The sequence below is a fragment of the Podospora bellae-mahoneyi genome, chromosome 5 (assembly GCF_035222275.1).
Source record: "Podospora bellae-mahoneyi strain CBS 112042 chromosome 5, whole genome shotgun sequence".
NCBI lineage: Eukaryota > Fungi > Ascomycota > Sordariomycetes > Sordariales > Podosporaceae > Podospora > Podospora bellae-mahoneyi.
Window position 1 is genome coordinate 2,607,859 of NC_085884.1, and position 26,355 is coordinate 2,634,213.

At 52.4% G+C, this 26,355-nt stretch overlaps 9 protein-coding genes across 9 annotated transcripts; 3 read left to right on the forward strand and 6 right to left on the reverse strand.

The window, feature by feature from the left end:
* Positions 1–538: 538 nt before the first annotated feature.
* Positions 539–1,978, reverse strand: QC761_512460 (uncharacterized protein; the record flags this gene model as incomplete). The annotated part of the gene is made up of 2 exons (XM_062880414.1): positions 1,099–1,978; positions 539–1,033 (listed from the first exon to the last, which is right to left on the reverse strand). Exons 1-2 carry the CDS (start codon positions 1,849–1,851, stop codon positions 539–541), a joined length of 1,248 nt encoding a protein of 415 aa, XP_062731127.1. The 5' UTR covers positions 1,852–1,978.
* A 237-nt stretch (positions 1,979–2,215) lies between these two features.
* Positions 2,216–3,342, reverse strand: QC761_512470 (uncharacterized protein). The gene is made up of 2 exons (XM_062880415.1): positions 2,752–3,342; positions 2,216–2,696 (listed from the first exon to the last, which is right to left on the reverse strand). Exons 1-2 carry the CDS (start codon positions 3,109–3,111, stop codon positions 2,364–2,366), a joined length of 693 nt encoding a protein of 230 aa, XP_062731128.1. The 5' UTR covers positions 3,112–3,342; the 3' UTR covers positions 2,216–2,363.
* Positions 3,343–3,629: 287 nt separating this feature from the next.
* On the forward strand, positions 3,630–6,649 carry QC761_512480 (uncharacterized protein). Its single transcript, XM_062880416.1, is given in 5 exon segments — positions 3,630–4,155; positions 4,168–4,956; positions 5,019–5,737; positions 5,798–6,350; positions 6,401–6,649. 4 exon segments carry the CDS (start codon positions 4,735–4,737, stop codon positions 6,452–6,454), a joined length of 1,548 nt encoding a protein of 515 aa, XP_062731129.1. The 5' UTR covers positions 3,630–4,155; positions 4,168–4,734; the 3' UTR covers positions 6,455–6,649.
* A 3,138-nt stretch (positions 6,650–9,787) lies between these two features.
* On the forward strand, positions 9,788–11,801 carry QC761_512490 (uncharacterized protein; the record flags this gene model as incomplete). The annotated part of the gene is made up of 4 exons (XM_062880417.1): positions 9,788–9,905; positions 9,958–10,064; positions 10,124–10,723; positions 10,779–11,801. The coding sequence occupies 4 exons, from the start codon at positions 9,788–9,790 to the stop codon at positions 11,799–11,801; spliced, it is 1,848 nt and encodes a 615-aa protein (XP_062731130.1).
* A 495-nt stretch (positions 11,802–12,296) lies between these two features.
* Positions 12,297–12,635, reverse strand: QC761_512500 (uncharacterized protein; the record flags this gene model as incomplete). Its single annotated transcript, XM_062880418.1, has 1 exon — positions 12,297–12,635. The coding sequence occupies one exon, from the start codon at positions 12,633–12,635 to the stop codon at positions 12,297–12,299; it is 339 nt and encodes a 112-aa protein (XP_062731131.1).
* Positions 12,636–13,373: 738 nt separating this feature from the next.
* QC761_512510 (uncharacterized protein) lies at positions 13,374–14,771 on the reverse strand (the record flags this gene model as incomplete). Its single annotated transcript, XM_062880419.1, has 1 exon — positions 13,374–14,771. The coding sequence occupies one exon, from the start codon at positions 14,769–14,771 to the stop codon at positions 13,374–13,376; it is 1,398 nt and encodes a 465-aa protein (XP_062731132.1).
* Positions 14,772–17,088: 2,317 nt separating this feature from the next.
* On the forward strand, positions 17,089–20,892 carry QC761_512520 (uncharacterized protein). The gene is made up of 6 exons (XM_062880420.1): positions 17,089–17,112; positions 17,174–17,799; positions 17,856–17,910; positions 17,968–18,483; positions 18,533–18,718; positions 18,776–20,892. Exons 2-6 carry the CDS (start codon positions 17,618–17,620, stop codon positions 20,687–20,689), a joined length of 2,853 nt encoding a protein of 950 aa, XP_062731133.1. The 5' UTR covers positions 17,089–17,112; positions 17,174–17,617; the 3' UTR covers positions 20,690–20,892.
* A 41-nt stretch (positions 20,893–20,933) lies between these two features.
* QC761_512530 (uncharacterized protein) lies at positions 20,934–23,349 on the reverse strand. The gene is made up of 2 exons (XM_062880421.1): positions 22,169–23,349; positions 20,934–22,086 (listed from the first exon to the last, which is right to left on the reverse strand). Exons 1-2 carry the CDS (start codon positions 23,194–23,196, stop codon positions 20,964–20,966), a joined length of 2,151 nt encoding a protein of 716 aa, XP_062731134.1. The 5' UTR covers positions 23,197–23,349; the 3' UTR covers positions 20,934–20,963.
* Positions 23,350–24,351: 1,002 nt separating this feature from the next.
* QC761_507540 (uncharacterized protein) lies at positions 24,352–25,650 on the reverse strand (the record flags this gene model as incomplete). The annotated part of the gene is made up of 4 exons (XM_062879974.1): positions 24,352–24,603; positions 24,685–25,054; positions 25,121–25,552; positions 25,609–25,650. The coding sequence occupies 4 exons, from the start codon at positions 25,648–25,650 to the stop codon at positions 24,581–24,583; spliced, it is 867 nt and encodes a 288-aa protein (XP_062731135.1). The 3' UTR covers positions 24,352–24,580.
* Positions 25,651–26,355: the final 705 nt, after the last annotated feature.

A 26,355-nucleotide genomic window follows, 5' to 3' on the forward strand; every position in this document is an offset into this window, starting at 1 on the left:
TTCCCAATGGAGAATTCCGCCATCATATCTGGGTCTCGATGTCTGACCGCTCGTATTGCTGGAGTCAGATGCATCATCATTATATCACTGTTCCGACACCGTCTGATCTTGTTCAGGCATCATCGGTTTTGGGGTGTTGTTCAGGGGCCGATAACAGTTGCCGTAGGCTTCGAAAGAAATGATGAGGTGGGCGAGATTGTCATGAGTTTGGAGCTGTCACAATTGCTCCTCCTGTCTCGGAGGCGGTCAAGGTCGAAACTAGCATCTGCTGGCATATGGGTCCTGCTGGCGCATCAAGCGATGACGACACGCGGAACAGCCCGCTAGCCCACCCGCTTTGAAGGGAGTACGCCTGGGGGCCCAGGTGCACCGATTGTTTCATATCATTCTCGAGAAGCCGCAGCGTTCCGGATGCTGTTTACTCGGAAGCGCGGATGCAGCTGTCTCGCTTGTTCGGTTTTGGAGTGGGCCCCGAAGCTGCCGCCACCGCGAAGGTCGAGGTCGGTGAGGAGTGAAAAAGGCACATTTGGTCTATCATTCAATATGGATACGCCCGAACCTCGTCTTCCCTGCTCAAGTCGAGCCCCCTATCCAACTGTTCTTGGTGCTTCTGATCCAGGTACTCCAGCAACACATCTTGATACTTGTCCTTGCCCTTGTATCTGCTAACATCATCACCCCAAGATCGTACTGCGCTCGCAAGTCGCCCTGGCACATAATCTTCCTCTGCGATCTCGGTGACCGGATGAAAGTACGTTCTGATTGTAAACACTACCCCTCCTGAGTTGGGCAGTCTCCTCAGGGTTTGTCTCTCGGACCGGAAATAATGATGCTGGATCGCCCTATTCTTCTCGGCCGTAGCCCACGACACATTGGGCGCGTCCTCGAGTCCAATCGACCATGACCAACCCAGCTGGTCGTCCACCTGAAAGAAGTAATTGTTGCGAGCCACCATTTCTTGTGGCTTGACACGTCGGAAGAAGTTCATCATGCCCTTTTCCAACTTCTCCTTGTATTGTGGAACATCCCCCGACTGTCTCTTTTGTTAGTTGTGTCTCTTTCTTCAACACCCATCCCGACAAGACAGCTCGAACATACAGTGTGGATTTCGCTCAACCCCATCCCGAACTTGTCCTCCAGTCGCCAGAAGCCTGGCAGCAATGTCGCTCCAGCTAGAAGATAGTAATTCCCGTCCTCCCTCTCAATCATGATGGCCAGATCATCCTGCACAAGCCTGGCAGCCATCTGCATTGGGTCCTCGACCAGCCGACCTTGCTCATCGCCCTCAAAGTCAAAGTCTTCCCCGCTCCAGAGATTTTTCACCCCCTTTATTGTCTTTTGGTACAAGGATGGATACCGAGCCGGCAGGTACTCCCGAAACTCCTGCAGCAACTCCATCGCGGCAGGGTATGCCTCGGGGTGCGTCTTGCACGACTTGTCTCCCCTGAGGGCGATGCGCTTTTGCTTCTCGGCGTGGTACTTGGGAAACTGGTTGTCGAGCTCAATCCAGTCCTCGTATTGGGCTTTGCGTAGTCCCATGGTAACGTGATAGACCGGGCCGTAACGGAAGGGTCGGTAAGGGAGAGGCTTGGTGGTTTCGATGGACCAGTCGGGATATGGCTCGGGCGTTGGAAAGCGAAAGGAGGACGGGACCCAGTGGCCCCATTGTCGTTCGGGTGACTTTTCGAGGGTGGGGGTGGATGCTCGGGGAGGGAGGCCGTCTTGTCGTCGGCGGAGGCGCCAGAGCTGGAAGAGCTTTGTCCATATTAAAAAGCTCACAAGGGTGAGAATAAAATGGATCAGAGAAGGGCCCTCGGAAAGGCGAGATATGAGCGCATCGTAAAACCGCATGTTGGCAAAGAGGTTGCGACAATGTGCAGCACAACGGTGACACAGAACAATCCCGCCTCAACAGGCCTGCTGGGAGCTGGGCAGGCAGCAGAAGATATATCTGCCATCACATCCCTCGCTGGCTGCCTTATCACTTACACCTGCGCGCGCAACTGTTGGTGGCGTACCCCTCTCAAGCTCTTATCAGTGACGCAGCTCTTATCGGGACTTTATCTCCCCTTTGGGTAAAAGTGTGCATTCAATACCCAGCCGACAGGAATGCCAGGTATCACCAATCATTATCGATGGGGCACGCTTTATCATTGTTGTGCAAATATTGAATAAGAAGTCCCTGATCTGGATTCAGCATGACTGCGAACAACACCGTGGTGCGGAGTTGGTTCGGCATGCCGGGGTCAGACAAATCGCCAAATCTGAGAGCGACAACGACCAAGTGGAACCTCGAGATGTCTATTTGGACGACATTCCTTGATTACCCAGGTACCTATCATAAGTTTCTAATCATCCCACGTTCATATCTTCCTCTCCTCTGCACTGGGGAACTTCTTGAACATGTCCATCAACTTGTCAATCGGCGCAGCCATCAACCCTGCCACTGTCTCGTATGGCGGCCTATCAGGTGCTCCAGGGTGCGATTGTGTCGGCACAAAATGCTTTGTCCTGTCAAAACTGGCCGCCATCTTTTGGGAGTCGCCCTCCTCGATGTGCTTCTCCAACAGTGGCAAGTCATCCTGTTCCTCTTCCTTGATGTGCTGTCCCAAGGTTTCCCAGAGCGAGTCAATAGCTGGAATAAAGCTGGGGTCCGAGGCTTCCATTTGCTGAAACTCATAGAGCTTCTCCTTTACCTGTGGAGTTCTTAGCATAGATGAACGTGTATCTAGGCGAGAATAGGCAGCTTACTATCTGATGCTCGCTTCTATCCTTCTCTGCCAGCTTGAGTCCGTCAGGCACATGTTTTTCCATGGCTGGGTAGACGACGAGCTCTTCCGCGATCGAGTGTCGGGCCAACTCCCAGACGAACTGGTTTTGCCAACGGACCTTCTCATCTTCCGACTTGGCAGACTTGATCTTGTTGTAGTAGGACTCTAGCTCGCGGTGGTCGTGCTTAATGCGGTCAGAGACTCTGTTTCCTGCGGCGGTGGCCATTCTGGCGACGGAGATGAAGGATGGTCTTTGGCTGGAAGATGGAAGCGAGAACACTGCCCTGGTAGATTGTCTAGATAGAAGAGTGGTCGGTGGTCTGATGCACTGGTTGAACATGGTGAAGAAAGTATTAGCGTTGTGTTGAGATGCTGTGCAATGACGGAGTTGGGAAGACAGTCAAGTAGGTAAGGCAGGTAGGAATTCGATGGTGAGTTATTAACTGGCTTTGTTGTGGTAAAAGCTATCTTTCTTATGCCTGTGCTACCTTATCCGGCGGATCATTCAATGACGCCTTGATGATGAATGATGGCGGCCATTTCTTTCATGAAGCGACGTCTAGGTGAGCCTTGATTCCCATAATTGCTGGGAACCAATCAAACAGGAATAGCAATACCGTCATAGATTGCAAATTAGCTCTCTTTGAGTGGTCAACTGAGCTCGGAAATCGTATGCGATGTAAATCAATTGTTGAAGATCTAGAAGCTGTCAATCATTGATCGCCGATGCGTTGGCGTCCTAGTCAATGACCTCATCACGCTGAGTTGCCCCCGCATACGCAATCACCGACAGCTACGTATCTACTGAAATGGAACCATAAACTTTCATACATCATCAACATCACGGCCCTTCGTCAATTTCCTCAGACATCCAACTCAATGCCCACCTCGGACGGCAGTCCCAAGGCACCCTCGCCATCCTCAGAATATCTCGCATCACGCCGGGTCCAATATTCCGCAGGCTTTGTATCTCTTCGGAAACATTGTGAGCAGTTATGGACAGGAAATGAACAGTATCGGCGGTCCAGTGGTGAAGAGGCTAGAGTTCCGAAACCTATAGCTGACCTGGTCATCTGCTGAGAGGCTTGTGGTGAACTTCCAGGTTGTCGAAATATGGGGAAGTGTTGGATGCTGTGGGAAGCGAGGGTGGATCTGATCAATCAAAACAGTTGAACTCCACCAATCCGGAGGGGTCCTGTTGCTTGCAGTGCAGGCAGCTGGTTTGAGACCTTGTATATCCCAGCTCGAGGCGTGCCATGCTGGCGTCGCTGGCACGCTGGGAGAGGACGGCCAAACCTCCGAAACGCCCGGTTCAGGTTGGGTGGGACAGGGACGAGAGCGGAGCCGGGACCCGACGTTAAAATAAAGATAGGAAAACAGCGAGTGCCGGCGGTAGGCCTGGCATAGCGTGCAAAAAACGGCAGCGCCATCGGCGCGGGGGCCAAACTTGGCGTCGCGGGTGGCACGGAAAGATCGCGGAAGCTTGGACCACAAGACAACTTGCATCGATGTCGGTCCAGGCTCGAGTTCGGCTTCTTATTCGGGTCGGCCTGTGATTTGTCGGCCCTCTATCCGCGTATCCAAACATCACCACTTCCAACGGCCTCAGGTCGCAGACGGATAAATACCACTGGCACTGCAGGCCTTGCACCGCATGCAAACCAGGCGGGTGCTACCGTGTCATTGACCACAGGTTCTCTGTTATGGGATGATAAACGCGCACCAACGCAGTTTCCCGCAGTGCCCGCCTGCTGCCCGGCGCTCCTGCTGGTTCAGATGAGCCGGCTGGCAGGCTGGCAGCGATCGGCACGGCAAATTACCCACCCGCAAGGAATTCCACATGGAATCTGGAAGGAGCCATGGGGGGGCAAGTGAATCGTGAGCAACCTACCTATTTATCAGCCATAGTTCCCACCTGCAGTTTACCGTCTCTCCCCCACAGTACTTGCTTCCAACAACAAACATGGCACAGACCGAGACGCTGCTGCAGACATTGGCGGCCAAGCTGCCACTTCTGCTATCCACGGCTGGGCTGCTTGTGGCTGTTTTTCTGGCCCAGGTGCTCCTCAAAGGGAACCCACTCGCAAATCTCCCTGTCGCCCTGGATGATCTTCCCAGCGATGAAAAACGACGACAGGTCTTTTTGACGCGGGCCAAGGATGTTTACGCTACCGGGTACAAGAAGGTAGGATACTGCCAGCGAAACAACAGGTAACATGGCACCGCAATGCTGACACACACGCCTAGTTCAAAGACAGAGTCTTCCGAATCATCACGTCGAACAAGTACCATGTCATCATTGTGCCCCCAAAGTATCTCAATGAGCTCAAGAGTCTTCCCGACGACACAGTCAGCTTTGACGGCGCCATTGAGCAGACCATGCACGCCAAATACACCAAGCTCGAAGTCGGCCACAAGCTCATTCCTCACATCGTCAAGAGCAATTTGACGCCTTCGCTGGTGCGCCTAAACCCCACCATTGCCGAAGAAGTCCAAGAATCTTTCCGTCGGGAGATGCCCGAATGCGACGACTGGACTCCTGTCAACATCAACTACAAGCTTCTCCGTATCGTTGCCATGGTGTCAGGCCGCGTCTTTATCGGCCCGGAACTGAGCCGTTCAGAGGAATATGTCGATGCAGCTATCAACTACACAATTGACCTCATGCACGCTCGCCGGGCTGTCGACACCATGCGCCCATGGCTCCGCCCTTTTCTTGCAAATCGTCTTCCCGAGATCAAGAAGTTGAACGAGCGCCTTGCTCAAGCCGATGCCTTCATTAAACCCATTGTCGCCCATCGCAAAAAGCTCCCCAAGGAGCAGGCCCCTGATGACATGCTGCAGTGGATGCTCGATGGCCAGTCTGAGAAGTTTGGCGGTGAATACAAGACCGAGACCCTTGCCAGAATGCAGCTGGGCATTAGCTTTGCTGCAATTCACACCACCACCATGACCACGACCAACGTGTAGGTTCTTTGGTTTGTCTGACAAGTAAAAGTTGTTTTTCGCTGACAGCTCCATCACAGCTTTTACAACCTGGCCGCCTACCCCCAATATGTCTCTGTGCTACGTGATGAAGTCCGAGATGTCCTCGCACAGAACAATAACACGTTCACGTCGGCTGCTCTTCAAGGCATGAAGAGGCTGGATTCTTTCATCAAGGAAACCATGCGAATCGACCCCGCCGGTTTTGCGGGGTTCCAACGTCGCGTATACAAGCCCTTTACTCTCTCCAACGGCCAAGTGATCCCCGCCGATGTTATAATCGAGGTGCCGGCCCACGCCCTTGCGAAAGACCCCGACGTATTTGAAAACCCAGACCAGTTCAATCCTTGGCGTTTTTACGACATTCGACAGAAGGCCAGGGAGCAGGGCGCAGTCGAGGAGGCTGCTCAGAACCAGTTCGTCAGCGTCAACCCATTGGTCTTGACGTTTGGGTACGGAAGACACGCCTGCCCAGGCCGGTTCTTCGCCGCAAACGAAATCAAAATGATTATCGCCAACACCATCTTGATGTACGATATGAAGCTGATGGACGGGCACACCCAGCGGTACCCCAATCTTGAATTTGGACTTTCGGTGAGTAGCCCATTCCGTTTCAAACAAGCACTGATACTGACCCGATGCAGTCTGTTCCTGATCCCACCAAGGAGCTTCTTTTCAAGCGAATCGAGATTGCTTAGACGTGAGCAGAAGCACACACCCAAAGCACAGGCTTTGGAGAAGCATCAGCAGCTACTAGGTAGTAGAAACAAATTAACCGATGCAAGAATCATTCCACAGTTACTTTGGGTAATGAAATTTTCAGTCGATGGCCTCCAGATCCAGGGGCCAGAGTACTGGGAGCCAATATTTTGAACACATGACTATGAGCCTTGCCATATCTAGCCCATCAACTCGTCTATGATGAAATTGTGGCGCCCTGGGCCAAAATTATGAGTTCGAACCAGAACTGTCTAGTTTGTGTGGCGTATTACCACACCAAAAAGGTCGGCTTGGCCATGCCATGTGAATGCGTATGGACCACCAAGCTGTCTTGCGGCCCATGTCACACGTCAACTCCAGCCCTTGTAACACCCTAATCCTCCCTGGGTAAATGCCAATGAACGCCATTCTCTAGATGCTGCGAGGCACTGTCAGATGCTACACCTGGAGGGGGTCCGTACTCTACCCGATTGCTACTTCCACTCACTTTGTAATGTTGACCATTCTTCCAAGACACTTTTTCGTCTTTATCTGCCTAGTGCCCCCTGCAAAGGCAAACATGTTGCAGGTTTCTAAGCAACCCGTCTTTCCAGAGCAGACGGGCCACGGCTCTCTGCTGGCCCCGTGTTCTGCACAGGATATATGTCTTGGCTGCCTTCTTGTCTTGTAGCTCTCTCTGTTTGTGGACCCTTCAAAGTTTTGCCACTTTTCCGTCTTGTCACATTGTCTACCTCTGAAAACATATCTTCCTGAATGTTTCAAACACTGATAGACATCTAAACCTTACGCACGTTGGGCATGACCCGAAAGATACGAAGTGCAGGTCTTTCATTTTACACTGGCTTTCACTAAGGTAGCTTACCCAGTACCCAAACCTCTCGCTTCTCATCCTTGGGGTCCTCTAAACAGTTGCGTAACCGTACGTCTAGTCTCCCATACGCAAAGCAGAGATACATGAATCGTAGGTTTCCAGGGCCCCAACCCAACCACAAGATCAGACTCGACGAGACGCGGGGCATAATTTGATCCTGTTCTTCTTATCCGAACCCTCAAGATTGCTTCTGCCCCAAGGATACTGTTCCGCTCCCAACTGAACTCCCTCTTTTTGGCTACCTGCAAAGGCTCTCTGTACTTATCTAGATGCCTTGCTCCTCGTTGCGCAGGTATATATGTGCAGCTCCTCCTAAGTCGCTGTGGCCGGCATCGTAGCTATTTCCCTTTGACATCTAGACGCTGAGAGGCTGGTCAGCTTCATGGCGGCAACGTCGGTCTCGTCTCCTGGTTGCTGCTTCGGGGCTTGCGCAAAACATCGCTGTCCGATATCTCGAGCAACCCCTTTCGCTTGGACTTGATACCGTCGGCTATTCTAACACACTCATAAAGAGAATTCCGACACGAAACAAGCCCCCTTCAGCCTGGTTCAGTGAGTCATCAACCTGTCAAGATCGCTGAAACAATGCCCAGTGTTGTTCCCATGGGCCGAGTGGCTAACAGTAAGGCGTCTCCTTGTTCCCAGCTAAAGAAGCTTTGATACCGAATTGCCCAGACTGTGTTGCCCAATCGTGCAGCAGGTCAAGCAGATCGGAATCTCTTCGAAAGCTTGCGTGTTTTTTTTCTGTCATCTCGATCGCCAAGTTCACCCTCGATGTGGAAGCCAATGTTCTTGTGATGCTTGATAAGCCTTGGCACCATGCCACCCATGCATCTTCACCCAAATGATCAACTTCCAAGCATCGCAGCCAAGCCTGCGACAGGAGACTTTTGTTTGCATCATTGAGATTCCCGATAGCAAACACGCCTAACAGCTTCTAGAAAAGAAAAAGAAAAACAAGGATATCACGTCGTTGGGCTTTAACATCGAGCCGGAAAAGAGTACGGATCGCCTGACAAGCCAAAAACAGGGGAACTGGAAGCAACCGAATCCAAAAGCTCCTGTGCTGGTGCTCTTGGCCCCCAAGCCTTGGAACTCTTGGGAGATGGAACAACCAAGAAGTTGATGCTCCTCCCAGAACCACTTTGCCAATCCTGCCAAGAGGCGACAAGAAATTCTCCTCATGATAACATCAGACCTGAACCCTTGAGCTGGGATTCTTTTGCGGCCAAGAAGGAGCAACAATGGGCATCTGTTGCTTAAAAAAGACACGCATCGCGATGATCCGAGAATCCAGTGCTCAAAATGATCCAGAACCAGACAATTGCACCCGTGAAGATGGCAGAGTTGTTTGACAGCCCTGTGGAAAGGCCGAAGATCCGGCATTGTTTTGCCGAGAAAAGTGGACCCGGGTTGAAATAGGGGCCCCCTTGCTGGCCACTGTGCCCCCCCACGCAACTGTAAAAAAACTAGCACTACTGTGAAAGTCTCGTGAGCGCTACTCCAGCTACTAGTCATCATGTGCAGTTGCCAGCAACCTCTTACATTACGCTCGCGTGCTGCCGCGCTCTAATCAGCAGAGGCTCTCTTGATCTCGACAGCCCAAAGAACAACATCCAACGACAGGATCACCAACAGCCAAGACACTCGGCACAGAAATCTGGATGTTGCAGTTCTCCAGCCAAGCCAGCCAAGTGTAGCCAAGCAGAGGCCGAGACTTGGTGAGACGACTGCACACCAATGGGTTCTTGATACCAAGACTGATCAGACACGAATCCATCTTCTTATCTCGCCTTCTTTCCCCCCAGGTGAGAGCTCTTTGCCCTCGCTGGGGCTGTCACTCTTTTGGTCATTGTCGTTCTCAGATACCACGGGGTTACTCCAGGGACGCGAAGGAAACGATGGTTCCCACTATCCAACTTCATTTGCGGCAGGCCGATGTTTTACTCACAGGAAGACATACCAGAACCAAGGCTCTTGGCCTACGCATCAAGACCCTTCCTCAAGGGGAAATGGGTATGCTAGGAGCCCCCGCGACCCGCACAAAATGCCGCCGAGTGTCTCCCCATTTCTCGCCGGTAATGGAGTGATTTTCCATTTCATTCTTCTTTCATTCTTGAACAAGTGTTGGAGGATATCCCGGGTAAATTGTGAAGCGCAAGTGGGATGATGACACAGCTGGCCTGCGTCTGGGATAGCAAGCATAACGGTTGCTAGTCGATCCATTTGCGCTATTTCGCTTCCTGCTTGGGTGCTTTTTTCATAATCTCTTATTTTATCTCTTGGTCCTCCTTCCCCTTCCCTCGCCCTCTTTCCTCTCCTCAAGCATCAACAGTATCAACAACTCGAACTTGCTGGCCAAGCAACGCGACTTCAACATACACCCCCCTCCTCTCCCATCAAGGCTTCGGTGCCGCCTAGGCATCCCGTCTTGCTCATCATGCCTGTCCTAAACGTCAGCGAGCTCAATATTGTATTGACAATTATTGGTGCTTTCATCTTGGGATTCGGCGTCATCTCGGTACTCATCAAGAACCGATGGCTTCTCGGCGAAGCTCGTAGGTTTCCCCCAACTATACCAAAAGAACCATGATGACTGACATCACTCAGTCCCTGCTATGACCCTTGGTATCATTCTTGGTCCACTAGCGGCCAAATTTATAGACTCTTCGCGATGGGGCTCAGCCGAACCAGGCCAAGTATCTGAGATCACGCTGGTTTGTCTTGCCCTGCATCTCATCACCACTCGTGCCTATCACTAACACTGTGATTCAAGGGCATTACACGAGTGGTTATCGGCGTCCAGCTTGTCATTGCTGGTTTTCAACTGCCGGCCAAGTACCAAAAGCTTCGGTGGAAGGAGATGCTCATGCTCATGCTTCCCGTCATGACAATCATGTGGCTGTGCTCGACTCTCTGCATGATGGCCACCATCCCCAAGGTGACCCTGCTGGCGACCTTGGTTATGGCTGCTTGCATCACCTGTACCGATCCCGTTTTGTCACAAGCCGTTGCCAAGGGCCCCTTTTCCGACAAGTTTGTCGCCAGAGATCTCCGAGAAATCATCTCTTCGGAAGCCGGCGCTAACGATGGCTTTGGTTTCCCGTTTTTGTTGCTGGCGACCTATCTCATGCGGGCCCAGACCCCCGAGGCATCGACACTCGTCGCTCGGGCCGGAGAGGAAGTGGTGAGACATGGCGGAGGAGTAGGCCAGGCGATTGGCAAATGGTTCCTCGAAACATGGCTCTACTTTGTGCTCATGTCGATTGCTATCGGTGTTGTGGTTGGATATGCTGCTGGGAAGGGGCTGAAGTTTGCCTTGCAACGCAAGTGGGTAGACTCTGAGAGTTATGTGCTCTACCCCACTGCGCTCGGTGTAAGTCGTTGGAGCCGTCCGGTTTTGAACTGACCCGTGAGCTAATCAATCTCAGCTGTTCTTGCTTGGTGTCTGTGGCATGATCGGGGGTGACGATTTGCTGGCTTGCTTCACCGCTGGCAGTGTCCTAAACTGGGATGGTGAATACATGCGCGAGACATTGGAACGACACGATGAGGTAAACTCATCCGTTGATGTCCTCCTCAACTTTGGAGGTTTCATGTACCTCGGCACCGTGATCCCATGGAGCGAGTTCCATCAGCCAGACACGACCGGCATCACAGTTCCTCGCCTTATCGCCCTCGGGTTCCTCATCCTTGCCTTCCGCCGCATCCCTGCTATTTTTATCATGTACAAGTTCATGCCGAACGTCATCAAGAACTGGAAGGAGGCCTTGTTTATGGGATACTTTGGCCCCATTGGAATCGGAGCTGCCTTTTACGTCGAACACACCAGGCATCTTTATCCGAAACTCGCCGACGCCGATGAAGAGATGGGTAATTTGTTGAGGGCTATCGGGCCAACGGTGTATTTCCTCGTCTTTTTTTCCATCGTCATTCACGGTCTTTCCATCCCCGCCTTGAACGCAATTTATGGCTGGTACGGTGTCCAGCCAATCCAGGACGATGCCATGCTTTTCGAGCGCAAGTCTATCCGCGTCCCGACCCCCGTCAACGCCGAGGTCGGTGACGATCACACGTTTATCGCCTACAACCGCTTCTCACGCCCCGTTTTCGATGATGCCGAGTTGCCGACATTCGACCGCACCATTTCCATGGGTCGCAGGTCGATGAGCCGCGTTTCGATGGGCCGCCGATCCATGAGCAGAATCTCGTTGAGCCAATACCCTACCATCAGCAGGGCCCCCACCATCAGCAGAGTGCCTAGCCAGAACCGTGACCGTGACCGGGAAGAGAAAGACGACCCGGCCGATTCACCTGGCACCTCTAGCTTTTCGAGCTCGGCGGAAACCAAGGCGCCCGAGGTTGAGATCCCGTTGACCCCCGCTCCCCAACCTGCACAGACAATAGAGACGCCTGGGTTGGGACGTCCAACAACTATAAAGTACGCGGTATAGAGCGTGTGCTTTTTTGCTGGTTTTCCTTCTGTTAGACTGTAGATAGTGTCTGGATTAATTAGACGCGGGTTGTACATACTACTTAATATACTGCGGCAGGCCCTCAGTGCGCTGCAACATTTCACGAAACCAGTGGTTTGGGATAGATTATCATCTATTAATGACGGAGAACTACGTTGCTATTCCAAGGTATCGCCAGCGTCGCTAGCAAAACTCGCTCTCTTGCCGCGGTTCTACCTCTGTGTCTATCCCAACCTCTCCCGTCCCCTCTAGGTACATCCTAGTCGTACACAATCCGCCCGGTCTAAAAAGAAAATCAAAAAGCCAAAGATCCTCTCGGCAACTATCCAAAAGAGCGACAAGAGCTTGTCATTAACCGCCAAGCCAGAAATCATGAAATAAGAAAATCAATCCCAAAGAATCATCCCTCAAAGAATCATGCCAAACATCCCAAAAGATCATGTCGCTATCCCGCCCAACGTGTCGAACAAGCACTTAGACTCTGTTCTTGGCCTTGGCCGTGGCGGCGGCGGCAGCGGTGCTGCTGGACTGGAGTCCTGGAATGTTGATCTGACGCTTGTTCTTAGCCTTGGCAGTGGCGGCGGCGGCGGTGGTGCTGCTGGACTGGAGTCCAGGAATGTTGATCTGACGCTTGTTCTTAGCCTTGGCGTTGGAGTCGGAATCGGCAGCGGCTGTCGCGGAGGCGCCGGCCGAGACGACAACAACACCAGAAGGCAGGGTGACGCCGCTGGGGATGCTAACACCGGAGGGGAGCGAGATGGTGACGGCCGAGACGGTGGTGAAGATGGCGGCCATGGCGACAAAGAACTTCATTTTGACAGTTGGGTTGGTTGTTGGTTGATTAAACGGTTGGGTGATGTGTTTGTTGAGATGTGAAGATTTAGGTTGGGGGTTTATGTGTCTTTTTTGTTTTTGTTTTTGTGCGTAAACTTTTCTCAAAGCGAGCGTGGGTGAGATTAGTGTAAAGGGAGTATTAGTGATGAATGTGAGTGCTGGGTGATGAGGAAAGAAAATGCTCTTCGGGTGTTGGGTGAGGTCGGGTTATATAGAGGAGCTTTCTCCGGTTCAAGCAGATGTTCTGTCCACGATTAGAACGAACACGCCAAACCAACTCTAACCGGCAGCACGGCTTCCAAGTATTGGGCTTCTAGCACATGCCGCCGAACGTTGCATTAGACAAGCGGCATCAAACTCCTGCGCCGCCACCACCGATGCGTGGTCTGTTTACTTAGTTCTGCATCGGCCGGTTCCAACATGGCGGGTCAACAAAACCGCCATTAACGGGCCTATACGCTAGAGGCAAACCACTTTCCAAGTGTGTCTCACGAGTCGGATGGTCAGAATCATCAGCATGCTCGGGCTATCGTGGCAAGGGACTGCGTCGTCGGTCTGTCCGGCCCCTGAGTAAAAGAACCACGTGCGGGATCACATGCGAAGTCGAGAACAATCATGGCATCAATTTCAAGCGTGTCGTGAAGACAACAAAAATCTCAAACCGAGGAATAGATTCTTGAACTGAAACGTTGGATATCCCCCCTTTTGGCTCTCCCCTCAAGCACCCCTTGCCTTGGCCGTCACGTAAAAGTCGATCGGCCGCACGTTGAACCACCCATCCTGCTTCATCACATACTGCTCGTCCACCGCCTGAAAATCAACTTCTTTGATCAGCTTGGCCGTCACCACCATTAGAAACTCCCAAGCCCAGTGTTTGCCGATACATTCTCGTTTGCCATTTCCGAACCACTTCTTGACACCGGCCGGCAGCTTGGTGAAGTTGTCGCCCACCATTCTCTCTGGCTTGAACTTGAGAGGTTCCTCAAACACGGCTGGATCTCTGTTGACTCCAGCCAGAACAATGATCATGGCCTGGTTGTGCGCAATCTGGTACTTGCCACCTTGAAGCAGAATGGGCGACTTGTCGCCATTCTTGGACGGAATTGGCTCAATGTTGAAGCCCGGAGCCGCGCAGCTCAACCTCAGCGTCTCCCTCACAATCCCCTGGATGTATTTCAACTGGGTGATATGGTCTTGCCTCAGCGCACCGTCTCCAACCACGCGGTCCAACTCCTCTCTGGCCTCGGCCACCACCTCTGGATTCTGCAGCAGAAACAGGATGGTCGCCGTGACTGAACAAGGGGCTGTTGAACTGCCGATCGGCATGCTGACAATCTCATCAATCACCTGGCTGTCGGTCAACTTCTTGCCTGTTTCCGGATCCGTGGCGTTCATCAACGCCCAAAGCAAATCCTTGCGTCCGGTAGAGTGTTCGGCCCGGTATTGGATGAGCTCTGCGGCAAAGCCTCTCATCGTCTTGGTCGCCTCCTTCCACTTGCCGTTGTATAGCAGCCAGTTGAGGAGCTTCGGTCTGTTGGGTCGTCTCATTGCTTCTGAGGTAGCATCCTCCATGGCCTGGATTATGGGATGCTCCTCTCCTTCCTTCATTTTGATGGCTCCCAGCTTCTTTCCAAACAGTGTCAAAATTGTCGCCTCCAAGTTCAGGTTGTTGAGGTCTTTGAGAGGTTGGAACTTGGTCCCAGGCTCGAGACCCTTGGTCCACTTGGCGATCAACTCGTCGGTGCACAACAAGAGCTCGTCGAAATGATCAGCGACTGATTCCGTGCTCAGGTGTGGCGCGATGATGCGGTGAGCGATACCCCAGGATTCCTCGTGGTCGTATGCGGTAAACAACGCATCGTGCACGGCGTATCGGATCTCGACAATGGGCCCGCCAACGAATTTGCGGAACCGAGTCTCGTCACAAATCTCTTCTGCTAGAGCAGCGCTGGCGACAAAGACAATTTCATGCCCCAAGACCTTTATCTTGAAGATCTCGCCATACTTTTCAGCCAGCGTGCGCAAAGACCACCAGGTGTTGCTCGGGTTGATGTCCATGATGTTGCCGAGCAGGGGAAGGCCTGGAGGGCCAGGGATGGTGAGTGGGGAGGACATGGGGTAGGCAGTGTCTGGAGTGTATCGTTGTAGAAGTGAGGGAATGGCGATAGGAGAGGGGGGAGATGTTCTCTTTAAAAGCGTCTAGGAATGAGGTTTTGCGTCATGTCGGTCAAGGGAAAAGACGTGGCTGGCAGGGTGAGACAGCATCTCCCAAGTCCCACCATGAGCACCGTCCGCCATTCCGGTCATGGGGATCATTTGGTGAGTCCAATGAGATTTGCTGTGTGGTGTAAGCCATGTGGGTGCAGCGGCCTTTGGGTGCGCCACTGAGCAAGAGGGGAGCTGAGACATGCATGGATTTCTGGCCCTGGCCAGTGTAGTTAGAGCGGCTTGTCTCGCGGGCGGGTCGTGATCGGCGCTCATCCGACCAATTGCTGGCACATCATTTGTCAATCTCGAGGCGGTTGTCGCGGGATCCTACTATCGATCTACGAAGCTTATTGGCACCTTTCCCAGAGCAGTTTACTACGTGCGTTGTCACTCTCTTGAGCACAGCTCAGGTTCTGGATAACGTAACAGAAGATGTCGGATAGTGTATTTAATTTAATCTCCAAGCCGTAACACCTTCAGCTGTGAAACACTTCCAACGTGGTGTCACAAGGTGCAAAGTCTCACGGTGAAAAGAATTGCATAGTTAATGACACAATAAGACTTAGCGAATAGTTTGGATAGGTTCCGCATGCAACTTGTCCTCGGCAGCAATAAGCCCCTGTCATGGAGTATCTTCGATCGACACATTCGTACTCCTAGTTATGGGTGCTGTCAGCTGCGGCATGAGCCTGCTCGGAGGTCAAAGAGGTCAAGGCAGTTACGGTACCTTCTTATTCCTCTGTCATAATGGCCATATCTGGAGTTATGAGGGATGATAGAAGTTTGGAATGAAACTGTCTGCCAGGACCTCACTTTCATCTAGCAATCACAATGGAATTGTTATGAACCTACTTTGGGATTCTCGAGGTTCAATGTCTATGGCTTTTCCCTGGAGTACTCCATATCGATAAGATTGGATCGCTGTGATGGTTGATTAGCCCTGAGGTTGGCAGAGGAAGGTATGTTGGATTTTACTTGTTCACGTTTCTAGTAGCCTGGGTCTTACACAGTCGCATTTGCACTAGGTAGCTAAGAAGGTCTCAAGGGTAAACGCCAGAGTGCATGTGAGGATGGTGAACACTGCTGGCGACGAGGGAGAGATGATGGACGCCACCTTCATTCACTACATGAATATAGAGCATTTCCTCGTGGTCTTTGTCACAACTAGTTTCCTTTACACGCCAACTCAAGCTTATGCCAGAGACAAGAGCCTGGTTCAGACGCTCCGCATAGACAGGACGGGGCAAAGAGATAGAAACGAGATGAGTACACCCTACAAAATCCGTGTTGAACATACCTTATCTGGCTTGATTACGAACAGGGATGGTGTTCAGGCGATGAGGCAGGTTCTTCGGGCATAAATCCTGGTGTGAGGGCGCATATATCCAAGTAGGTAGCCACAAGTTCCTCCCAAAATCGCCGGCTCTCTCTAACGTTGGGTGGATAGTGGCCCGTAACCCGTCCCCGATGTGTCTAGCATCAGAGCAGAGATGTTGACATTGCCCCTGAGCCCCTTTTGACACCGGCATTGATACGATGTCAGCAGAGTAGGTACTTAGCCACTGCTGGACCTGGGCATCCACGTGATGTTATGATTTATAGCTTAAACACGCCGCGGGTGGAGGAGCCAAAAATTAACAGGTTGAGCTCATGGGTTCCTGACTCGTTCCAACAAAAAAAAGTGATGATGTGGTCATGCTTGGTGCATTCTATTCGATCGAGGTTGAACTTTGTCACCACCCCCCATGTTCTCAACGGATCAAATTCTGAAAGAAAAGCAAAACGGTAGGGAGCGTTGAGGTTTCCCCACCGATGGATTGGCGCTAATCGAACATCGGTTCACGCCGGGTGAGGGGATGAAGGGACCCACGATGTCCAAGACATCCCGATGGAAGCTGAGATCGAAGCTTAGCGCGCGAACGGATGGGGCTCGTGCGTGACATGATTTTTAACCATTAAGAATCACCAAGCATGACTCGTATTGGACTGAGGAGGAAGCAAGGGAGGGAAGAGAACGGCAAGCGATACGCCTGGCATCAGACAATGCCAAATGAGGGTGTGGGGGATCTGATAAATGACAAGTCGTCGACCCTCCAAGCGAATGACAGGCGTCTGCGCTGGGCCGAGTTCGAACCTTTTTGTGTTTTTGTGCAGGAGATAGGGTGGCATTTGCAGAGTATTGAAAGAAAAAGAAAAAAAAGAAACCGACATGACATATGTCCCAAGATAAGATGCTGAGAGGATACAAGTGAGTACATATGGTCGCCGACTGCCACCCAAAATGAATATGCATGTCTCACAAAACCAAGTTCTGGCCACCATTCACATCTCCCCCAGATGCATTGTGGCTTGGCGAGTTCCGATGCATTTCGGTGGTGGATAGCTCGGATTGGCGCGGGCTCATCTACACATCCTGGCATGCATGCCCGTGCAGCAGGGCTGGCCCCTCTCTGTTGCAATTGGTGACGGCACTCGGAATCCACAAGCCCACGATCCTGCTCGTTCTTTTTCTCCATCTCAGCCTGGACCCGCGGTTGTCTGTTTCATGGCATGCTTGGCAGATGGCGAGTCTGTGCAGAGAAGCTATGTATGTACATAGGAGTGATAGCTCCTGATCTCCTGGTTGACCCGACCCATTGGGACCACCTCTTTTCCATCCTGCGGGCGCCCGGGTCCGTTGTCCTTGTTGATCACTCAAAGCCAACCAGTTCCTCAACTCCAATGTCGACCTAATCTCAAGTCGCGCAGCTGCTATGTCGCCTGCCATGGACTCGGCAGCCTACGATGCTGGCTTGGCTCAGTACATCGGCCACCCGGTGCCGTATCAGTTTGATCCCGCCCTCCTCACGCTCAGCTATGCTGTCAGTCTCGTCGGCGCCGCCTCGACCCTCGAGCTCATCAACCGACGGACCTCGAGAAAGGGGTACTACAACAAGTACGGGGTCCCGTCGCCAGACCGTTGCGCCTGTGATTGCTGACGGAAACACACAGTCTGTTACTGCTAGCCGCCTCGGTGACCATGGGTGGCGTTTCCATCTGGTGCATGGTATGTTATCTTCTGAGCACCATTTCGATCAAGTCTTTTTAACTTACGTTGTGGTAGCATTACATTGGCAATCGTGCAACAAGTCTGCTCAACGGGCAGCCCGAGCTTCAGGTTGTCTATTCGGTCCGCGTTACGGTAGCCTCCTTTTTCGTACCCATCCTCGTCTTGTGCGCCGCCTTCTTTGTCGTGACCAGCACCCGAAATGCCAATGGCGTCAACTGGTGGCGCATCGGGGTATCTGGCACGTTGTCAGGGGGAGCCATTTGCGGCATGCACTACCTCGGCAACGCCTCCATCAGCAACTATCACTGCAGCTACCACCCTGCCAACGTGGTTGGGTCTGCCCTCATTGCTGTTGCGGCTAGCACCGTTGCGCTCGCGCTGTTTTTTGTGTTTAGGGCATCTTGGACCAACTCCTGGTGGAAGAGAACTGGATGTGCCATCGTCTTGGCTGGCGCCGTCTCGGGCATGCATTGGTGCGGTGCTGTTGGGACCACATACCGACTGATGCACCTCCACTCGAGCAGTGAGATGGATACCAGAAATGTCACGGTTATTGTGATTTCATGTCTGGTGAGTGAGGAAAAGGTACAAGTAACCCTGCATTACTGACGACGAACAGTCAGTTGCTGCCTGTGCTGTCATGGCAGGGACGGCCATCTACTCGGCGCGAGTGCGCCAAAGCTACGCCAGCAAGGCCCAAAGAATCACTCTCGCCGCTGCTGTGTTCGATCATCAAGGCCGAATCCTCGTTTCCCCTGATGGAGCTCTGCCCAGTGAGGAGATTACCAGCAAGTTTCTCCAAAAGGTGTGTCTCTGCTGTCCGACTGTTGATCTGAGCGCCCTCGCTGACCGGGTGTGGTAGACCCAAAACGACGTCTTCTCTACCGCACACCCCCTTTTCCACTGGGTCTTCCAGGCGTCGAGGAATTGGTCCAGCGTGACTGTGCTGCTGGGAAAGATGAGAAACCACCTGGCCGAGCTTCCGCATCGTGGTCGCAATGTGCGAACAGGCATCTCTCTGGTCGATGACGATGGCCATGTGATTGACAACTACGACGTGATCTTCCGCGAGTTGTTCTGCTTGGCTGCCGCCGGGCTTGCTGACAAGATGAACGAGAACTTGACAGATGCTGGTATTCTTTGGGATGAGATCTTGTCGACCGGTGGCCAACCGGATTCTGTGTCACTTCGCTCAAACTCGACGGGCAAGACGCAGGGACCGGTCCCTATCACGTCACGAGATGCCGACATGGCTGAGAAGGGAGTTACGATTCACCGCCACAACCACGGCTCGCTCATGTGCTTGGTACGTGCTGTCGATAACCCTCGAGTCATGGACCGACTCGAGGCCTCTGGGTATTGCTTCGCCGACCCTCGTCAAGTTGCCCACATCATCGGCGCCAAGATGCAGATTCGAACCGCACATCTGGAACAGAAGTTGGCGAACATGAAGGATTATGCTCACGGCACAATGCTTGATCCCGGCGTCCATGTTGGCTTGTTTGCTGTTCGCACGCAAGTCGACAGCCACCACGGCCACGGTTTCGATCTTCTTGTGCAAAAACAGGCTCGAAATCTGCTTCCTAGCGTGGAAATGCCGCTCGACCGCCTTGAGCCGTCTCATTTGGAATTCCTGCGCCAGCTCCACGGCCATTCGGTCCAAGCTATCCTCCAACGGCTCCGGCGCGTCCAAGACATTGCACCACGCAACGCCGCTTTCGCCGCTCTTCTCAGCGACGCTGTTCGGAATCTGCGTAGTGCCACCAACGACAAGATTTTGGACGATGCCAAACTCATTTCTCGGGTGGCCCAAGTACCTTGCCGATCGCCAGTCGGCTCCATGGCCACGAGGTTGGCGACATGCTCGATGATCACCTTTAGCATCATGATTCCGATTCACATCAAGGTCAAAGTTCCAGACCATGCGTTTGTCCCCTTGTACTTTTTCAAAACCCAGCAGCTCGTGTACGCCAACTCGCCACACGCGGCCGCCTTTGCCCGGAATGTGCACCGGGAGTTGAGCCCCGTCTTGAACTCTGCCTCGACCGCCCCCCCGAAGTCCCTCTCCTCCCAGCTACCCTTCACGATGTTCTCTCGCTTCAGGCGCCACAGAAGACCGTCGTTAGAGACGCGACAAGTGCGAGCCAGCAAGCTCGTTTCCTCCAGCCGGGAATGCATGGCCCCTGCTACTCCATCCAACAACCCGAGTGTTGTGTCGTTAGGTTTGTACCGCGGCGCATCGTCCATCAACGGACAAGACCCGGATACAGATCAGCTCTCAGACTCGACACTTGCCCCGGAAAGATCTCAGCATCGCCAACGCCCGACGTACGACCAGCAGCGAGCCACCGGTCCAAAACTAAGCCTTCAACCCAACAACGGGAAGCAACACAAGCACAACAAGTCGTTTGGTGGAATGGGCATCATGATTTCGCAGGAGGTGACTGTCGATGTAGATGCTACCACCACCGCTGTCGGACCCAAATCGCCCGCTGTTGCCCTTGCCGCCGAAGAGGTCGAAATGGTCGATGAGACCAAGAGGATCCACGAAGTCTATGAGAATCCCACCCCGGCATCACCCCAAATTCCTGGGAGAAAGAATGGAACCTTTGTTCAGGAAATTGAGTTGGAGAACGTGACGAGCGTCTTGAACTTGAACGGAGGTACAGGCTTCTCCACCGCCAGGGTGGAGGTGAAGAAGGATGGAGACGCAGCCGAAACGCAGACGTTTGTGGATGAGTTGTTTTCCGGCTGTTTAGCGCTGGTAAAGTATTGAGTGGCTGGTCATGACCAAAAGGTGATGGTGTAGGATTATGATACCCCTCTTGTGCGTATGTTTTCATCGGTTCATGGTTGTGTTTTGGCCAGCATGCAGAAAGTGCTGCCCTGTACCTGTTGAGATGGAATATGCGGAACCATGTAATAGTATATAGTAATGAATATTGCTTGAAATCACGCTTTGTTGATGAGCAGTGAGGCAACACCACTTGAAGCGAGCAAAAAAGGTTGATTACATTACTGATGCGAAGAAAAAGGGATATTATAAAAGCCTATATCCACTGTCCACTCTCACCCCTCGTTCCAGTCAGCGTGTTCATCATAGCCGGGGCAATGTAGCCCGCAATGCCATTGTTCATGGTAGCATCCATATCACTGAGATGAGGTTGTTGGTAGCCAAACTGCAGCTGGGCCGGATCAATGTGTATGGTTCCGTGGACATTGGGGTCAGCACCACACGGAAAGAAGCCGGAAGCAGGATCGTTGGCGGCGATGTCGCTGAGGGTAGCAGGGAAGTAGACGAATCCAGGGGTTGTGTCCACCGAGGATGTAGATGTTGGGAATGGCAGGCTTGTGGCATAGTTTGCATCAAACCCACCCCATCTGCTTTCGGGTTGTGCACAGTCGATGGGCGCATTTGGCTGCAACCGCTGTTGTGAAGGAGGACATGTAGCGCCAAGTTGAGATTGAACACGAAGTGTGGGCGGCTTTGGCTCTTTGATACTGGCAAAACCTGAAGACAGTGATCGATCTTGTTGCCCTTGCCGTGTCGTCTCCAAAGCCACGGAAGGGTATCTTGCGGAAGTCCTTGGTGTCGCTGTCTCAGAAGAATCAAGCCCAATGCCAGAGTCACGGTCATGTACGTTACTCCAAAGCACACGTGCCATCGATCTCGAAATGCGGTTGTTGGTTCGGCTTCCTTGCCTATTGACGTAGTCCATCTTCAAGCCAATGTGAGTAAGATCGTGAACAGCCGACTCAAACAAGGACTTGATGATGACGCAAAGACCCTCAAACTGCTCCTCGTCAGGAACATAGGACTGGACGACAGGCTTGAGATACTCGAGCTTTTGAACAAAGGCGGGCTCCAGTTCATGGTGTTCGAGAACTGGAACAAAGTGGAACGGTTCAATCTTGTTGTCGGGATCTTCAGGGAAGGCAAGCTGCCAGAGATGCTTCCACTGATCTTCATCCGATGGACCACAATCTCGGCCCCTGAACCTGATCCGGGAGGCTGTCTCGCTATTGATTCCGTCCTCTGGGTCTGAGCGCTTGTAGTTGCAGGGTTCTCGTTCGCAGTGCAGCTCAAGCGCATTTCGAGAGGGAAAACCCTTTTTGCATCGCTGGCATGTCACAATCTCCGAGTCAGCCATGTGTTTGTTGAGAACGTGTTTCCTGGGCCAGTTTCAGTAATACTCCAGGTTGGTATTTCGGGGGTTCAGGGGTTCAGGGGTTCAGGGGCTCTGGGGTTAGTTACCTGAGGTCGGAAAATTTGGTGAACATGGTCATGGCGCACGAGGTATGGTCCCTGACATTAAACCGAGAAGGATTGCGGGCACGGAAGATACACCGTAGCTTTGAGGCAGTCGAATTGCGCTCCTCTCCAGAGTCCCTTGGGTCTCCCATGATGCTTCCAGACTCCTCTTCGTCATCCTGGTCATTTTCCTTGTCGCTCAGCCTTCTCTTTTTGTTCGCTTTTGTTTTTTCCTTCCCCTTTCCTGTGGACTTGTCGATTTGAGATGATGATGGGCGTTGCGGCAGAGTACCAGCTGCCCCGGACGAGGGAATGTCCGTCTCAACTGGGGCTTGCAAGAAATCTTCAAACGAGTCTACAATCGCCGCAATCTGTTCTGCATACGCATATGTAATGCCCTTACATGTCTCGAGAATCCCGCGAGGGACGTCACTGCTGTTGATCCCGCGAAGTGTTGGTAGACTGAAACTCAGAATATGATCTGCCTCCTCCACCGTGACGCCATCATTGTCGGGTCCAGCAGTGACCCCACTGTGATAATCAACGTCGTTCATGTCCTGCTCAAGTTCCGTGGGTTCTGCCGGCAACATCAAAGAGACTGCTCCCATCCCTTCCTGAATCTCTTTGACTGATGCATCTTGGCCATCCTTTTGGCCAATGCAAATATGGTCCCATTCATTAGACTCGTCGGACTCGCAACCAGGTGACGGTGGAGTGGATATGGGGCTGCTGGGGCGCTCTGGTGAGAAGTGAAAGCCAGATAGTCGTGATAGTGACCTTGGAGTAGCGGGAGGTGACTTTCCCCGAGAAGAAACCCCGTACATAAAAGAATTGTCTTCGAGAACAACAGCCGAGTCGATTGAGGTGGATTGACGATGTTGCATGGCTGCTGAATCAGGCGTAGAGGACGGAGTAGGTGGAAGGCGGCCCATCTTCTTCGGGTTCCAAGGTACCCAGGCGTCTGCTGTGGCATGACGTTGATCATGGACGGCAGTTCCCTCTTTCGGCGCATCCTCGTTGTCGAAATCCATTTCAATTGTAGGTGCTACAGGCCCGGAGCAGCGGTGAGTTGGACAAACGAATGGAAAATGACAGTGGCATGCACGGCATCATGCAGAATGTCAGGTAGTGGGACAAATCTCTGGGACAAGATTGGCAGAAAGTGTGGGAATGACAATTTTTTGCATGGAAATCCCGAGAAACGAGGTCTCCCGCGATGCTGGAGTCTGCCTGTAACAAGGCACCCAGGGCAGGGTGCCTCTTTGGGATGAACGGGTGATGATTGGCTCATGACAAGAATCACCAAACATATTTGATCTCGAAGACCTCTGATTGGACTTTGCCGTTGGGCACTCTCTCCAGCTGCATCTTGGCAGATGTGCCCCTGCATTAGGCGGAGGATCTGATTAGTGACTGCGCCACACCTCGTGGAGACGTTCTCTGGTGGAGGGTGATAATCAAGTAAAATACGCGAATAGGGGATATGTGATAGTAAGTGACGCTGCGACCGGGGTGAAGCGATATTGGCTCCTATTGGCTTGAGACTTTGAGATACTACGTCCCAGGATTTGTTGACAGTATCTCATGACGGCAAGCACAAGGGAGTTGGAGATTTTGGGGATGCAGGCTGGTTGGGAATTCCCATTGAGAGAGGGAGTCTCAACTTCCAAGATTCCAGAGAAACGGTAGATCCTTTATATCCATGGGCAGGTAACCATCTTAGGCTGGTGTCAAGCAATGCCAACAACCGTCAGACCGTCTTAACTTGACTTTTATCAAAGCAGCGTCAAGTTTGAATATTATCGAACCGCAGTCCGAACATCTTCAGACCATCTTGACTCTGGAAGCTGCATCATAATGCCCAACAATAAGAGTTCAAATCCGCAAACGGCCAGCAAGTTGTTATCGAGCCTGTAAGTACCTGTCATGGACACCTGCTTCCCATACTTGGCCGTACACTTCAATGTCGATAGCCTGACAAACACCAAGGACACGGAAACCCCCAACGCCATCATATATGATGACACGTTTTTTATACGACACCAAGAATTGGCACAGCCGAGTTGTGGAAATCTCGACGACTCCATCCTGCACACACGAGGATTCAAGAAGAATGGAGCCAGGACACACGAAGCATGGGTATCCATCGGAGGTTCAGATATAGGTTGCTGGTCCAATCTCTGTGTCATACAACCCGTACATAATTTGCTTAGCACACATGCAATTTGCGAAACGCGCGGAGAACCAACCCCAAGGCAAGACAAACAAACAACAATTCAGTTTTATCCGACCCATCCATTACCAGTCCATAAATCACCAGCCCTTCTATCAACCCACCCCCTCATTTTCCATCCGCTTGTTGGACAATATGTTAAGCAAACCCCCATGCCGAGTACAACGCCTCGCGATTTCACCTCAGCTAGTTGTCCGCAACAAGGCTGCCCAGGAACGAACAACGCCATCAGCTTCTGTCCCGCGCCAAGTCATATCTCATGCCGGCAAAAATGTGTAAAACTCACCCGGGGTAGCAAACTCGCTTTTGTCCATCCCGCTGAGACCGCTTTCCTTCCTCTGCTGCTGCTCGCTGGCAGCCCGTCTGTTGTCCTCCTCTACCTTGGGCATGATTTCCTGCAGAATCTCTCCCAAGACACCCACATTCTCGGCATCGCGAGGCACGATGTGACCAAGACCATGATCGTACATGGTTGCCTTACTGGGCTCGCACACATTGAACAGTGCGACCGCCGAGCTCAAGAAAGCATCGTCACATCCAAAGATGTGGAACGTGGGGATGTCGATGACAATGCCGGCCTCGTCAAACAGCTGCGCAACGATGCGGTCCTTGCCCTCGAACTTGAGAGGAGGGGCACCTGAGATGAACATGGCGAACTGTTGGTGTCGAGTTGATCAGCCCTGGGTTTGATTCATGAGGATTTGATGAGGGGGCAGACAAACCTTGATCCTTCGCTGGCACCCGCTCTTCTTGGCCCGTTCTGCCTCCTCTACAATCAAGCTTGCACCAACCATGGCCCCCTCACTATAGCCGATGATGCCATCAATCTCGGGGTCCTCGTCCAGCGTCTTGAAGACAGCGTCCAGCGCTTCTCTCCAGACCCTTTGATGCCAGTCTTCACCCTCGCCGGCTTTCTGAAACATTCTCATGGTGTCTTCGGCAGGCATGGAGTGGGGCACATGCCTGAGCCTACGAAGGGTTTCGAAGGTATCTCCCTGGCGGGTGTCGAGGAAACGGTACAGGGGGCGGGCGCCGAAGTAGTCCTCCCATCCTTGAGGAGGGTCGACCTCGTGAGTGCCTTGAGAGTAGGTAAATGTGCAGAGACCGCGTCTCTCCAGCTCCTCGGCGAGGGGACCAAGTTGAACTTGAAAGTTCTGGACGGCACCAAGTCAGTTGGAGTGCATCCGGGAGAGAGGAAGGATAAACAAACCTTGGCACTGCCGTAGGCACCGGGGAGACAGAGAAACTTCATCTTGAGAGTTAGTGATTAGGTTCTTGACTGAAAAGACGGTGAAAAGCGAAATTAATTTGAAAACAGCGTTAAGAAATGACTGGGCGGATTAAGTGGAAGTCTGTGATAAAACTGAGCGAATGGATAGATAGATACTGGTATGAATCGTCGGAATAGGATTGGAACAGGGATGTCTATATCTCCCAGTTTCCGCCGAGCTCACCGTCCCAGCCTTCTGAGAAGCCGAAAATAAACACAGATGTAAACACGCGCATACCCTATTTCGCAACGTATGCAGAAGCGCGTTTAACCTCTTCTGCCTTTCCTCGGATGTATCTAGCGTGCAACAGTACTGCCTGAGGATGCAGTAAGTAGGCACAGAGCGAATGATAATGACGCACTACCCTTACCCTCCCATCAACCGGTGTTTCATCGTATAACTAACTGGATCGTCGGATGGTGTGGAAGTCTAGACCTATCTTCGGCGTGCTAGGGATTGTAGGGCTCGACTATTGCATCCCACCTGTGAAACATAGGCAGACAGGGAGGAATGTGGAGGACCGTGGGCTGCTTGGCGAGAGGGTTTACCTTTAGCCGTTGTTAACAACATACAGGTGAAGCATCTACTGCCCAAGTGGCCAATGTACACCAAGAGCAGAAAAAGAACCCAACTGCAGTCTACCAAGCGGAGTTCAAGCTTCGACCGGACAGAACTAACATGCAAAT